This window comes from Nematostella vectensis, chromosome 14 (assembly GCF_932526225.1).
Source record: "Nematostella vectensis chromosome 14, jaNemVect1.1, whole genome shotgun sequence".
Classification (NCBI taxonomy): Eukaryota; Metazoa; Cnidaria; class Anthozoa; order Actiniaria; family Edwardsiidae; genus Nematostella; species Nematostella vectensis.
Window position 1 is genome coordinate 3,724,623 of NC_064047.1, and position 14,102 is coordinate 3,738,724.

General features: G+C 39.7%; 1 protein-coding gene across 5 annotated transcripts in view; it reads left to right on the forward strand.

Annotated features, from left to right (window-relative positions):
• Window positions 1–14,102, forward strand: part of LOC5516654 — a 192,681-nt gene that overhangs the window by 46,647 nt on the left and 131,932 nt on the right. For 4 of the 5 annotated variants that reach the window (XM_048721472.1, XM_048721474.1, XM_048721473.1 and 1 more), the window contains exons 2-6: window positions 2,157–2,945; window positions 3,239–3,610; window positions 4,249–4,461; window positions 4,713–4,989; window positions 5,225–5,343. In XM_048721472.1, the coding sequence (XP_048577429.1) occupies window positions 2,157–2,945; window positions 3,239–3,610; window positions 4,249–4,461; window positions 4,713–4,989; window positions 5,225–5,343 (1,770 nt within the window). Of the gene's footprint in view, window positions 1–2,156; window positions 2,946–3,238; window positions 3,611–4,248; window positions 4,462–4,712; window positions 4,990–5,224; window positions 5,344–11,461; window positions 11,583–12,049; window positions 12,361–12,747; window positions 12,878–12,982; window positions 13,043–14,102 lie in introns of all 5 variants that reach the window. The other variant, XM_048721471.1, reaches the window with a different exon arrangement.

The following is a 14,102-nucleotide window of genomic DNA, read 5'->3' on the forward strand; positions in this document are numbered from 1 at the left end:
CAAGAGTTATGTGATCAATTGTAGCAGGTATTTCATCTTTGTGAAAGAAAAAGTAACTGGAATTCGACATGCTCGACGTGTCTTTTCGAACAGTTCAATACAAACACTAATGAGATTATTTTTAGAATATATATTTTATGGTGTTTTGTTTTGTGGCTAAGTGGTTTAGGTCGGTGATCGGAGTCCGTAAGTTGCATGAGACCACGGGCTCGATTCCTCCCCGCTGAATTTTTTTTCTTTTTTTTTTTAATCTTTGGGAGTCTACCGTTCATCAATACTTTTTATAGTATTATTATACTAAGAAATAACCTAGAGATATATGATAACATGCACGTTACGGGCCTATTTTTTCTTTTTGCTTTCTCTATCTCATTCAATTTCTAGGGCTCGCGTGACGCGTTAAAATTTTGAATACTTAGATTCCCGTTTATTAATAAGCAATGACGTGACCTTGGGAATAATACGAATATAGCGCCAGCGATTTGCTGCACCTCAAGCAAACTTGGGTCAAGTAACGTATAACAGTATAACAGTATAAATATCTCATTAAAAAATTGTATAACAACGTAAACCCACGAATTTTCCTCCGCTACATCTTTAACGTACCGGTGCACCCCCGTTTCTCCCCTTCAAAAATGTCTAGATCCACCCCTGCTGTCCATTGCACTTATTAAAAAAAGCTATATACTAGAAAGTAAACCTTTTATCTAACAGATATAGTCACCACATTATGGAGTTTATTCAATTTATTTTTGGTTGATGAGCAGCAAATCACTGGCGAGATATTCGTAGTTTTCCAACGGTCACGTGATCTGTTACGCAACCACCTATACATATTTTTTTCACTTGTCCATCTACCGTTATATATTAATTGACCCAAGTTTGGTTGATGTGCAGCAAAGTCACGGGATTGCTCATTCTTAGTTATGAAAGAGAATCTGAGCGTCACGTGAGCCGTAGAAATTGAATGAAATAGAGGAAGCAGAAAAAAAAAACAGTAAAATTACCCGACCTGCATTTCGTACTCAAACTGCATCCAACCTGCACCCGACCTGCAACCTGTACCTGCACCCGACCTGCACCCGACCTGAACCCGACCTGAACCCGACCTGCACCCGACCTGCACCCGATCTGCAACCTGCACCTGCATCTTGTACCCTCCGGTTTACCGGCGAGATTTAAATAATAAGAACGTTCAGAATCCCGCTGTTTAACTTCACTGTTTAAATTGACTGTTGTGTTTAGGTGCTAACATTTCCACGGTCTTTATCAAAATGTCTCCTTGCTAAACGAAAGAAAATTAAAACACACCCACACATAAACACACTGGACCTTAACCAAGTAACACGGGACTAAAACTTTGCTTCACTTCTGTCACTTCTCCCCTCCCTCATATCTAATTACGCGCCCTCCGCGACTGCACACTCACTGATCTTGTTAAAGGGGGTAGCAAACCAGAAACCTTGGTAAGAAATGGACTGTAAAATGAGAATGTCAGGCCGATTTCAAATCCAGTATTTTGATCTGTTTCTCAGACAGTCCATGTGGCTGTTGAATCCTTTAAATCCAACTTCGCATGTGTTGGATTTTCCTCCTTATATCTGAAAATAACTCAAAGTGTTGGCAATCATTCCCTGCGATAAGCTGTACCGACATTCATTGCGAGCGGCAAATCAAAAGTGACGTCATTAACCGCAAAACCAATAGAAGCCAGGAAACGAGGCTAAATAACTCGTTGTTTTTCAACATCATGCCTAAGGTGGTCTATTTCTACAATGATAGCACTCTGTTTTTTTTTGTACAAGCATTATGTTTTCTGAGAGCATATCCCCAGTTGACTGGAAACAAGGCATTCAATTCGATTACGTCATTTTTAATTAGCAATGTGAAACACAACACAAAAATCCATTTTTACGCATCTTTCTAGTTTGTAGAGAGTATTTACCCCATTTTACATTCTGCGTAAAATATTGCTAACCTGCTTAAAGGGCGATAAGCATTTACCATTTTTATGTTTTGCGTGAATCAGAGTCAGAGTCCAATGCGATCAAATGCAATCCTGTTTAAGTCCGAATAGCAAAAGGTAGCAAAGCGAAGCTTGAAGAATGGAGAAGAAAAATTAAAGAATGTTCTGATTATTTCTTCTTTTCCAACAGGTTGTGAAATAAGGGCTACCGTTATGGACAACTATGTGACCATTCACTTTGATCGTGGCAAGTTCACCTCTGTAGACTGTACATGCAACTATCATAAGAACAGGGCCGAGGATGATCCCATGAATAGATGGTGCGCCCATGTTAGGAAAGCAGTTGCTATGCGGATCAATTATCCTGAAAAGATTAAATATTACCTCAGTCCTATCAACGAGTCACTTCAGAAACTTGACAGAATGAAGCTCCTAAAGCTAACAGGCTCTCTTCTTAATCAATATACCAACAATCCTGTTGTAGATTCTGCTCAAGAGCATCTCGATCAGCTATTCAACAAGAGCAAGAACAGCGAGGCTTTCATCGATGTTTCGGGTAACCCAATTCCATCAGCTAGTCCTTTTGTGGCTTGTTCTTCAAGCTCATCAGGTTTTGATTCTGTCACCCCTTTTTCGTCATCCCTGTCGTCTAAAGGATTCAAGATGTATCACGATCTTAAAGACAATTCGACATCGTCTTTAAAACAGACGACAGTGAAAGAGGCTTGCGTCAGATCGCTAGTGGACTGCTGCTGCAACGTTCTCTCTGCAAATTTCTCGATCAGTTATGTACAAGACCAATGGAAAACAGTCCCAGACGAGCTTCAGTTGAAAGTGATCTCAAGTTCCTTCCCTGTAGATAAAGAAAAAGTAATGAAAATTGCAAATTTTGGTAGGAAAGAACACATGTATGGAAGCTATAGTGACCCTTTGGAAGCTATGTTCAAACCTAAAAACATAAGGGACATGAAGCAAATTGGTAAGACCATTCAAAAGATTCCAAAAAAGGCTGTAAATATACTAAAATGCTCAATTATTTGTTATCTGAAGTAGCAAAGTTTTTTTCTCAGCCGAAACTGGAGTAGAATTAGGGACTTCTGTTTGTGAATTAGCACTAAAACGGCTAAACATTTGAAAATTTACCATTCATTTGTGACACGTCTTTTCATTCTTTTCCTCAACTCTCTGTTTTCTGCGGCGTCCATGCGTGTTCAAAGCACATTTTAGTTAAAGTGTACAGTGCAAAACAGTGTGGTTGTGGTTATCTTCTAGGTTGTCGACTAAGTGCAAAGGTTGCTGGTTTCCATTTTGTAACCATTTTCTTTGATCGCCGCAAGATCACTTCTGCCCACTGCTCCTGCCAGTCACAGAGACCTTGGTGCCAACATGTGCAAGAGACAGCTCTTGAAAGGATTCGCCATCCCGAGAGAGCAACCTACCACCTGCCAATCACTGACTCACTTTATCAATTGAACAGAGATGAACTTCTCAAGTTGGCAAGCATGCTTTTGAATTATCCTGATGAGATTGAAATGGTAGACAATGCCTTTCAGTTGATGGATAAGCTGTTGAACAAGAATGGCCAACATTGCCATGCAGAAATCAATGTCATGGATGGGGTGCCAGACGCTACCGCAGGACCAGGTATTTATTTAACGACCACTCGATGGTCATTACATGGCGTGGCTAATTTGAGATAGCCCTCGATGTGTGACACACGTTATATTATCAGTTTTCCGTTGCTTGTAATTTCGAAACTCTTCAAATCGTCAAACATTTCCATTACCTCCCCCTTCAAAGTGCATTTGTATACCCTTTTGTAAATATGAATATCAATATGGCTTTTGGAAATTGTACGACACACGGTGACATAACAACTACTTATACCGCTCTAGAAAATGGTTTTATTCTATGTTAATCGTTATTTGCTTTTTAGGTTTTCAATGAAATTATATACATTTCTCAAATAATTGAGAATGTAGAGAAATCACAAAGAATAAAGTCCAACGCAAAGAATTTGGATTTTAAGCTCTTTGACCAATAATTTAAGGTCTGCCTGTTGCCTTTCTGTGGTTTTGGATATTCTTCTTAATGTTTTCAGTGCTCGATGTCACCCCAAGGTGCTGACCATTCAAAGGACGCTGTGTGTTTATATATTTTAAATTTAGTTGTTCAAATCGAGTGAACCGCTTATATTTGTTTGAAATGAGTCCTTGTGCTCAAAGCTCTGAATGCATAGAATGATCCGAAATCTAACAATGTTAATGTTTCTTCCATTTCAGGTGTTGATGAAGAAAGTCATTGGGTGATATCTAAAGCAGATATCTCTCAATTCTTCATTGCAACCTACAGATTAGAGAAACCCCTTATTCCTGAAATCAAAATATCTTCAAACACTCCTGCCAGCCCTTCATACACTCAAGAATCTCAAGAGCCCCAAGAGGAAACCCGCCATTGCAAGAGACCTTTCAGAATCAGTAGCCCTGTAATAAAAGGTGAAACCATTAGAATGTTCATATTAGAAAGCAATGATGAAATAGTTTCAAATCACGCCACCTATGAATAAGGCACTGACCAATCAAAAAGCATGTAATTCCGTTGAAGGACGGAAACCAGAGGAAGCGGTTAAGTTGATTATTGACGACAGTTAGCAGAATAGCGAATATCGCATCAGTAAATGGGCTACCTGTGGTAAATGGTGTTATAAACGGAGTTTAGATATCACAGGAAACTCTGTTTTTTCCAGGCACCTGCACGAAGCATTTCCGCAGCAGTCACTTCCTCCCTACGAAACTTTTGGATACAGTCTATAGTCTGCTCTATGAAGACATTGACGAAGTACTCTTTATCATGACAAAGACCCTTGTTGATCATCTGGAAAATAATAAATGGACATGGAGGACAGCCTCTCTGTATCTATCCACAGAAAATGAAAATGATTTTGCAAAATTGTCATGGAGGAAAGAGTCTCTGGATCTACATATAACCTCGCTCGCTATGTCGTTCACTGCTACTCCTTTCAGGTAAAAACGCCCCCCCCCCCCCCCCCCCATTGAAAGTGTGTATAATACAAACCAGCAGAATCAGATACGTATTTTATCATTATTTAAAAGCGTTAGACAACGCAATATGCATTTCTCCAAAAAGTATTTACCCTAAAATGATTATTGGTCGTGTATTTTGATATCTCGTAAAAGATTAAGGTCATCTTACCACCCTGAGATATTTTTTAAATCATAACTTCTTTGACATCTTCAGTTGTGGGACGCTGTGTGATGAGCTGTCCAGACTTTGGCTGCTGGTTGTCCTCAATCCCAAGATGTCACACAGAAAGAAAGAAGTTCTGACTGGATGGCTTGAGGAATTGGATTTGGAAAGTAAGTTGTCACGTTAATCTCGCCAAGATAAAACAAAGGATAAACGAAATTCCTTAATGGGAAGTAAGTTTAGGTGAAAAAGGACGTATACACCTATTTCATAAAAGGTTGCACTCGAGAGTCAATGTGTCGTAACCCGCGGTGGTTCATGGGTAGTGCATAAACGGCTAAATCTTGTATCTGAAAGCCATGTGAATGTCCATAAGGACATAAACAAGAATTCTACAGCTTTTTGAAACCTGTATTTGTATTTCATTAACGCTTATTTACTTGATACCCCTGAAGCACTGCGAGTTACGATACACAGAATTTAGGAGTGCAACCTTCGTTTCATAAACGTGCGTTTTAGTCAGGTGTGGATCCAGAAGTTCTATATAGGGAGCAAGGTTTTCAGGAATGGGGGACGGATTTGTTGTTCCTTCATGGATTTCCTTATATATGTTTCTTGTTATTTTTAAGCCAAATATATGGAAGTAAGGGGGCTGGCCTGTTAGTTATTATTGTACATTTTCTATACAGCAATCAATCACTGTACCACTCTAGGTTATTTCAGATATGACAACACTGAATGCGAGGTCTGTAGTTTGCAGGGTCTTTAAGGATAAGCATCTTTTGCCTTGGATCGGTGTTGAGATCGCTCTTAACGTTTTACGGAATGTGGATTTGACAAGAGACGAGCTGAGATGCATAACAAACGAAGATGTTCCCTTGGCTACTGTCTCGGCAGTTAAAATGGTCCAGTTCAACCTCCAAGAATCAGACGTCGAACCAAATAAGCAAAGGGTTCGGCAGCCGTACACAATAAGGATTGGCACCGTGGATTTGGAAATTCAGACATGGTGTGCCATTATCCAAGCATTGCAGTTTCGTCAATGCGATGCTGCGGCTACAAACTTGGCATTTGAAATCTCTGCAGCTTTGGTGAGCTGCTTCTTGGGTCAGATCCTTGGTCACTGCGACACTGACAAGTTGCCCTTCACGTTATGTGATCTCGCTGGCAGATCTGACTCCAAGTCGTACAGTCTTGAAGCAATGGAAGACGAGAAAGAGAGCAAACGCCCAGAACCTATTTGGCCACGAGATACCATTGTAGACGTCTCCACATTTGCTTTCCTGTTCGATGTCCTGAGTGTGGATGAAAGATTGACACAAGCGGCATTTTCACATCATCGCAAGTGTATTCTTAAAAGGCCTGACCAAGACGAGGAAGCCATAAGAGGAATACATTCGGGAAATGAGATCCGGGATCTTATAGGACTGATTGGGCTGTTTCTTCCAAGAGTGCCTCTGCCTTTAACTGACGTAAGTTCTATAAATACAGTACCACCTAACTCGAACTTGGATTTTGCAAGATTTCGATTGGACTGGGTCGATTAAACATTTAAGATAAGCAAACTGTTATCATCTATATATGCTTGATTTTACCAGTCAATAATGTTTTTATTTAAAGAAAAATCACAATCTATCAAAATTACTATTTTGGGGAGGGAAAGAGAAAGAAGCTTGAGCTAACAGGGAAAAATCCGGGTTTTTGTTTAAGTTATGAGTAATAGCTGAAAATAAAACGAAATCCAAAGGTAATTTTACACTGATAGTTGTTTTTTCTTTAAATTATTTTAGGTTAAAATGATGTGTATAAAAATGGCATTAAAGTGCATGTATTTTGTATTGTCAGACTGATCAGTTTGACGCTGATAATTGGCTCGCAGTTCAACTGATGTCCAGACCAATCACTGTGAATTGGATGGTTCTCTGTCAGATAGCACAGTTCGTCCGTGACCACACAGCACACTGGTACCTGGCCCCGCCCAGCTCGCTCATTCGGGTTATCCTGTACCACGCCCCTTCGGACGCAGAAACCCTGAAGCTGGTTCTCGAACCTGTACTTTGTTGTCTTAGCTTTCCTTGTCCCAAGGCGGCGGAGACGGAGCATTTAGTGCTTTTGAATTCACTGAATTCTCAACTCGTTGAAGAACTAGCAGTATTGGCGATCCTCAGATTAAGCGACTATGTAGATCGCCAGAAGATACTTGACGCAATCTTCACCCAAAATGGATACCTTAGAGAGAAGTTATTCGACATTGCCAAGTCTCTACGAATCAGAATGCTCCACAGTTCCATCAGTGTACAATGTGACACCGATAGATTGTCGCACGTAGCAAGAGCTTTGAAGGTCAAAAAAAGTGAGATTACTTTACGTTCTTACTGTCCGGACCATGATAATCAAGCCGACGAGCAGAAATTGATGCGGCTCATATTCAAGCTATCAGAGCACAGTCTGAGAATGAGCAAGTCGTGCAAGGGATATTCCAGGTCTGACGATCTAAGGTAGATAAATGTCATCTTCACGCCCTGGAAATACCTCTGATGATTCACCTTTTTTTTCTGAGCGGTAGGGGGTTACAGTGCGCGCTTTTGAGAAAGCTATTCAATCTGGATAAGAAAATGGCATTCACAAGCTATTGACTATTTCTATCACTACCCAAATGAATGATGCGACTTTGCATTTAACATTCTGCTAAAATATAAAGTTTCAGGAAGTTTACTTTTATTGTTAGCTGTAGACTGCAAAGCATGGGGGTATTCCTAACAAAAGGGACATGTTAAAAGCAGCTGTGAAGAGGGCTGCAGTGGCACTCGATGATCATGATACTTATTATTTGTAGGTTACTTTTGATTGTTGCTGATGCGTTTTATTATAAACATCTTTCTAGCTGGCTGAAGGAGCGAGTTCTGGAGATGGGAGAGCAAGGATTCTCTTTCTTCCTCACTTGCCTTGGTGGTGACTTGAGTGAGATGATAACAGCTGAAGAGGCTTTTCAGATGTGCGAAAAGTTCCTTGAGGTACCATTTTGTATTGCTAGATGATATCATGAAAGAGGATATCAAATTGAATGATATTCCTGGATAACATTTTATTTCTCGTAACTTCCTGTTTATCTCTTCAAGAAATTCAAAATCTTCTTCCCGCTGGATGCGCCAAACAAAAAGACACCGGATCGTCCTGAGGTGAGAAATGAGATAATCATTTTGTTATAGAAGAAGAAAAGATGGGAAAGCAAGTACTTGACGTTTTATTTTAATTTTTTTTGCGTCAAACATAAGCCATGGTCCTGTATTAGTCTTTCACAATCACTGTCCAAGAGGCCGAAAGGTCTAATTGTTTTCAACTCACCAACGAGATGGCCAAACTTAGATAAAAATAAGGGACGATTAAAAATGGTTTGTTTATCGGCGGTTGTTTTTCAGTGCTGGTCAATGGCCGCTCGTATTGGTTGCATTGAAGTGACTTCGAATTCAGTGCCATCATTTTGTCGAACAGAAGCATAAAGAACTTGAGACAGCGATTCAGCTAGTCATATCTTTTATTGGATAACTGAACTCTGTTTGACTTCTTTTCTGTAAATGAAAACTTATTGTAAACAAACCCGATAAAAATATTGCATCTCTCGGGAATTTCCCGCTGAAAGCTGGAGAACTTGAAAATATTACATGATGAATTTTTCGTTTTGGAGTTGTTTTCTTGCCGTTGTAAATCCCTTTTCCACTCTTAGTTTCCTCTTTTACTCGTGCTTGCAAAGCATTTACGAGTTATTGGAGGGACTTCTGTGTCACTCGATCATCGGATGATTGGAAAGACAACCCGGAAATTTTTTGTGGACTTTCTGTGCTTTCGCAACACAGCAATCCTTAAATCATCCTGTAAACTTCCGGTGTTCAACTTCCGGTTAAAGCTTAGTACTATATAGCCTCGTTCCCAGGCTTCTCCTTTGTAAGCTCTTTTTTCTAGGCCCCATGATGCAACGCGGTATTTTGTTTTCAAAATGGCGGAATGTTGTAGCTCTGACACTGCTTGGGAAAGCTGCAAATCAAACGTGACGTCACTAACGAGAAGCCGCGTAGCGAAAAGGAGCCTGGGACGAAGCTAAGTACTATAAATGAGGGCATCGACCTGTGACCGATACGGTCATTTCTTAATAAAGCCGTTAAGCATATAATAATATATAAGCTAGTATTTTCAGAAAAGTCTATGAGGTGGGTTGAGCATGCGCATGCGCCTTCGTCACCGACGTCAATCGATTTTTTACGGTTCAGTCCAATTCAAGTTGTTAGTTTGCAAACAAAAGACGTAAAATGCTAGCAAAGCTTTTAATTCTCTATGTTTTAGTACTTGCCGATTCACGTCTCTGGGTTTTCGCGTTGTTTGTTTGAATTTGTGCTGAAAGAACAAATAGCCAAAACTTCGACTTTTAAGTCCGAGAAACATGAGGTAAAGGCTCTGTTACCTGGGTCTCTGTTTGCAGGGTAATAAAAAAAAGTCTCTGTTAGAAGGACAAAATAGAAGAGGATGGATTTCCACAAATTAATTTTTCACAATTCTTCCCAATCAACTAAACTAAATATCAAACAAAACTCGTACAAACACATACCCTGGTTCCAGAGCCTCGGACGTCTCTATTAATGGCCTTCGAGGTTGAGCGAAAAGAAACTGTCAGAATTTCTTGGTTTCCATGGCCAGGCGTCAATTGGCCAATCAGCGACCAAGTTCAGATTCTGAACCTTGCAGAAGTCGAAATAGCGCTTCGAGAGGCCAGAGGCTTTATCTTGCTTGCCACTAAACAGAGAGACGTTAGAGGCTCTGGAACCAGGGTAACAAACATATGGCCCCTGATTATTCACCGAAACAATTTTGCGCCTTTTTAGAATGTTAACATGCATAAAACACACTGTATGATAGTAGCGTGATAAACTATTGCGGGTATTTAATTTTGTTTCCGGAAAGAATGTGCTGAAAATTTCACATGCTAGCAAAAAGCTTTTCGATACGTACGATACCAATAGTACTAAAACTAATTTTAGTTACACGTCGACTCAGTAATGCTACGTTAGTGTAGCGGTGCGGATACTCTGACCAGAGCGCACTGCGCGAGAAATGGATTCCGTCCAATACACCAAATCAATAACATAAGGATGAAAATATAATATGACGTAAAATTTTTGTTGATAGAAATAAATTTTACGTGAATAAGAGGCCCCACCTTTTTATTCTAGGACAAATTTCTAGCCCATATCGATAGTTTTTCCCCTCCAGATATTATGTAACGCATGGTTATCTAGCCTTGTGTGAATTTTTAGAGAGATCTGTTAGAGCGATTAAAAGCGAAAGCTTCGAAATATAGCAAATTTATTTAACAGCAAAGTTGCGATGAATACTTACGGCTCAATTTAAAACATCATTTTATGTTATATGTTCCTATCTCTGCCACTATGTTTTCGTATTTATCAAGAAGCTAGTCAGATGAAAGGGTTCACGCGATTTTGAATAAAAAGTCCATAAAGGTATAGTGGTGGCAATTGGCATATCTAAATAGTCCTGAAAAAAGTCGTCGCTATCCCACTACCACACAACAGTCTTGACGCAGGGTCAATTCCTGTGCTAAGAATGTTGTTTTCTATTCGTTTCTCAGGTGGAAACTACAGATACGCTGTAAAGATACTGTTACTGTTAGCGATAGAGTGATTTTCATTAACCCGTAAACTACACTTTAGCGTATTACAATTTATTGTGATCTGATTCTATTGTACTCTTCTGTGTTTTACTGACTATTACGCTTTGACTATCACACTTTGTTTCACGGCTTAATGAAAACCACGCTACATATTCAAAACAGTATTAACAAGCGGTCCTGTGAAGTTCTTTTTATAGAGTCTTTATGTTATTATGTAAAAACGTCATTTTTAGAAAGTGTCTAAAAGATGACTTTACTGATTCTTTATAAACAGGGGGCAACTGCTTTGTTCACTAGCATCTTGGAGCCTTTCACAGATGTAGCATACAAGAATTCAAACTGGAGTGAAATTGAACTTCACATTTCAAGGTATAACCGAAATACTGTGCCAAATGTTCGTTTTTGTGCCTAGCATCCACTTTTTCGAATAAAACTTCTGGTACGATAACGGATAAGTTGATGGGTGTGGAGTTACTCACAGGAGGTGTACGTTTCAGTCCTGTCAAATCCAAAATATAGCTTTTTAATAAGATTTTTATATTTAGGCCTTACCCATTCACCATTAAGGCGTTTTTTTTTATCACATTTAATTGTCACGCATTGGATAGTATGTCGTCCTCTCTGGTCCCCTGGATGGCTCAGCATCTCCGTGTGATAGCCCCTGACAAGCAAGTACCGTCAAGCATCCTACTATCTACTTCCGAGAAAACGTTCAATTACTTTAAGCAGGTAGGTTACATGGCCATATGTTAGAAAACTGTAATTCGGTTAATATGCTACCCTCAGTAAATAAAGATTATTGCATTGTATTGTAGATATCCACAGCGTTTGCTAATTCAAAGCAGGAATTTCTCGTTTAGTATTGTCCAAAAAATAGAAATAGTTAATTCTGGTAGAATAACACACAGTTTCACGGCCGTATCAGGGGGTGGGGCGCTGGGGCATGTGCAGCCCCCACCCCTTCCCCCTAACATTTAAAAGAATTAAAAGGAAATAACAAGTAGGGGCATGACAGTACCCCAATCAACGATTTTTTTCAAAAATGGTAAAAACAAGGCGTTGGCAGTTCTGAAACACAAGAATGGGCAACCTCCTTTTTATTCCATATTAATGATTTGGAGAATAATCCACTTTCAATCTCTCCGTTTTTTACATTTAAATCGCCTTAAATAAACTCGCTTCGTTTTTTTTGTCAGAATTTTCAGTCTTCTAGTGTCGAGGAAGAAGACGGTTCCATGTCTCTTCAACAAGATGTGTATGAAGACACGACCCCTTTGTTGGTTGACCTGGCTTTTGATCTAGGCGTCCTGGGATTGAAAGCTTTCTCTAGCGAGTCTCGCACGGATGATGACACGACAGACAAGATGCGTAGTTACATCAGTAACTTTTGTGACCATGATAATCAAGCCGACGAGCAGAAATTGATGCGACTCATATTCAAGCTATCAGAGCTTAGTCTGAGACTGAGCAAGTCGTGCAAGGGATATTCCAGGTCTAACGATCTAAGGTAGATAAATGTCATCTTCACGCCCTGGAAATACCTTTGATGATTCATCTTTTTTTTTCTGAGCGGTAGGGGGTTACAGTGCGCGCTTTTGAGAAAGCTATCCAATCTGGATAAGAAAATGGCATTCACAAGCTATTGACTATTTCTATCCCTACCCAAATGAATGATGCGACTTTGCATTTAACATTAGGCTAAAATATAAAGTTTCAAGAAGTTTACTTTTATTGTTAGCTGTAGACTGCAAAGCATGGGGGTATTCCTAACAAAAGGGACATGTTAAAAGCAGCTGTGAAGAGGGCTGCAGTGGCACTCGATGATCATGATACTTATTATTTGTAGGTTACTTTTGATTGTTGCTGATGCGTTTTATTGTAAACATCTTTCTAGCTGGCTGACGGAGCGAGTTCTGGAGATGGGAGAGCAAGGATTCTCTTTCTTCCTCACTTGCCTTGGTGGTGACTTGAGTGAGATGATAACAGCTCGAGAGGCTTTTCAGATGTGCGAAAAGTTCCTTGAGGTACCATTATGTATTGCTAGATGATATCATGAAAGAGGATATCAAATTGAATGATATTCCTGGATAACATTTTATTTCTCGTAACTTCCTGTTTATCTCTTCGAGAAATTCAAAATCTTCTTCCCGCTGGATGCGCCAAACAAAAAGACACCGGATCGTCCTGAGGTGAGAAATGCAATAATCATTTTGTCATAGAAGAAGAAAAGATGGGAAAGCAAGTACTTGACGTTTTCTTTTAACTTTTTTTGCGTCAAACATAAGCCATTGTATTAGTCTTTCAAAATCATTGTCCAAGAGGCCGAAAGGTCTAATTGTTTTCAACTCACCAACGAGATGGCCAAACTTAGATAAAAATAAGGGACGATTGAAAATGGTTTGTTTATCGGCGGTTGTTTTTCAGTGCTGGTCAATGGCCGCTCGTATTGGTTGCATTGAAGTGACTTCGAATTCAGTGCCATCATTTTGTCGAACAGAAGCATAAAGAACTTGAGACAGCGATTCAGCTAGTCATATCTTTTATTGGATAACTGAACTCTGTTTGACTTCTTTTCTGTAAATGAAAACTTATTGTAAACAAACCCGATAAAAATATTGCATCTCTCGGAAATTTCCCTCTGAAAGCTGGAGATCTTGAAAATATAACATGATAAATTTTTCGTTTTGGAGTTGTTTTCTTGCCGTTGTAAATCCCTTTTCCACTCTTGGTTTCCTCTTTAACTCGTGCTTGCAAAGCATCACTCGATCATCGGATGATTGGAAGGATAACCCGTAAACTTTTTGTGGACTTTCTGTGCTTTCGCAACACAGCAATCCTTAGATCATTCTGTAAACTTCAGGTGTTCAACTTCCGGTTAAAACTTAGTACTATATAGCCTCGTTCCCAGGCTTCTTCTTTGTCAGCTCTTTTTCCTAGGCCCCATGATGCAACGCGGTATTTTGTTTTCAAAATGGCGGAATGTTGTAGCGCTGACACTGCTTGGGTAAGCGGCAAATCAAACGTGACGTCACTAACGAGAAGCCGCGCAGCGAAAAGGAGCCTCGGACGAAGCTAAGTACTATAAATGAGGGCATCGACCTGTGACCGATACGGTCATTTCTTAATAAAGCCGTTAAGCATATAATAATATATAAGCTAGTATTTTCAGAAAAGTATTCGATGTGGGTTGAGTATGCGCATGCGCCTTTGTCACCGACGTCAATCGATCTTTTACGGTTCAGTCCAATT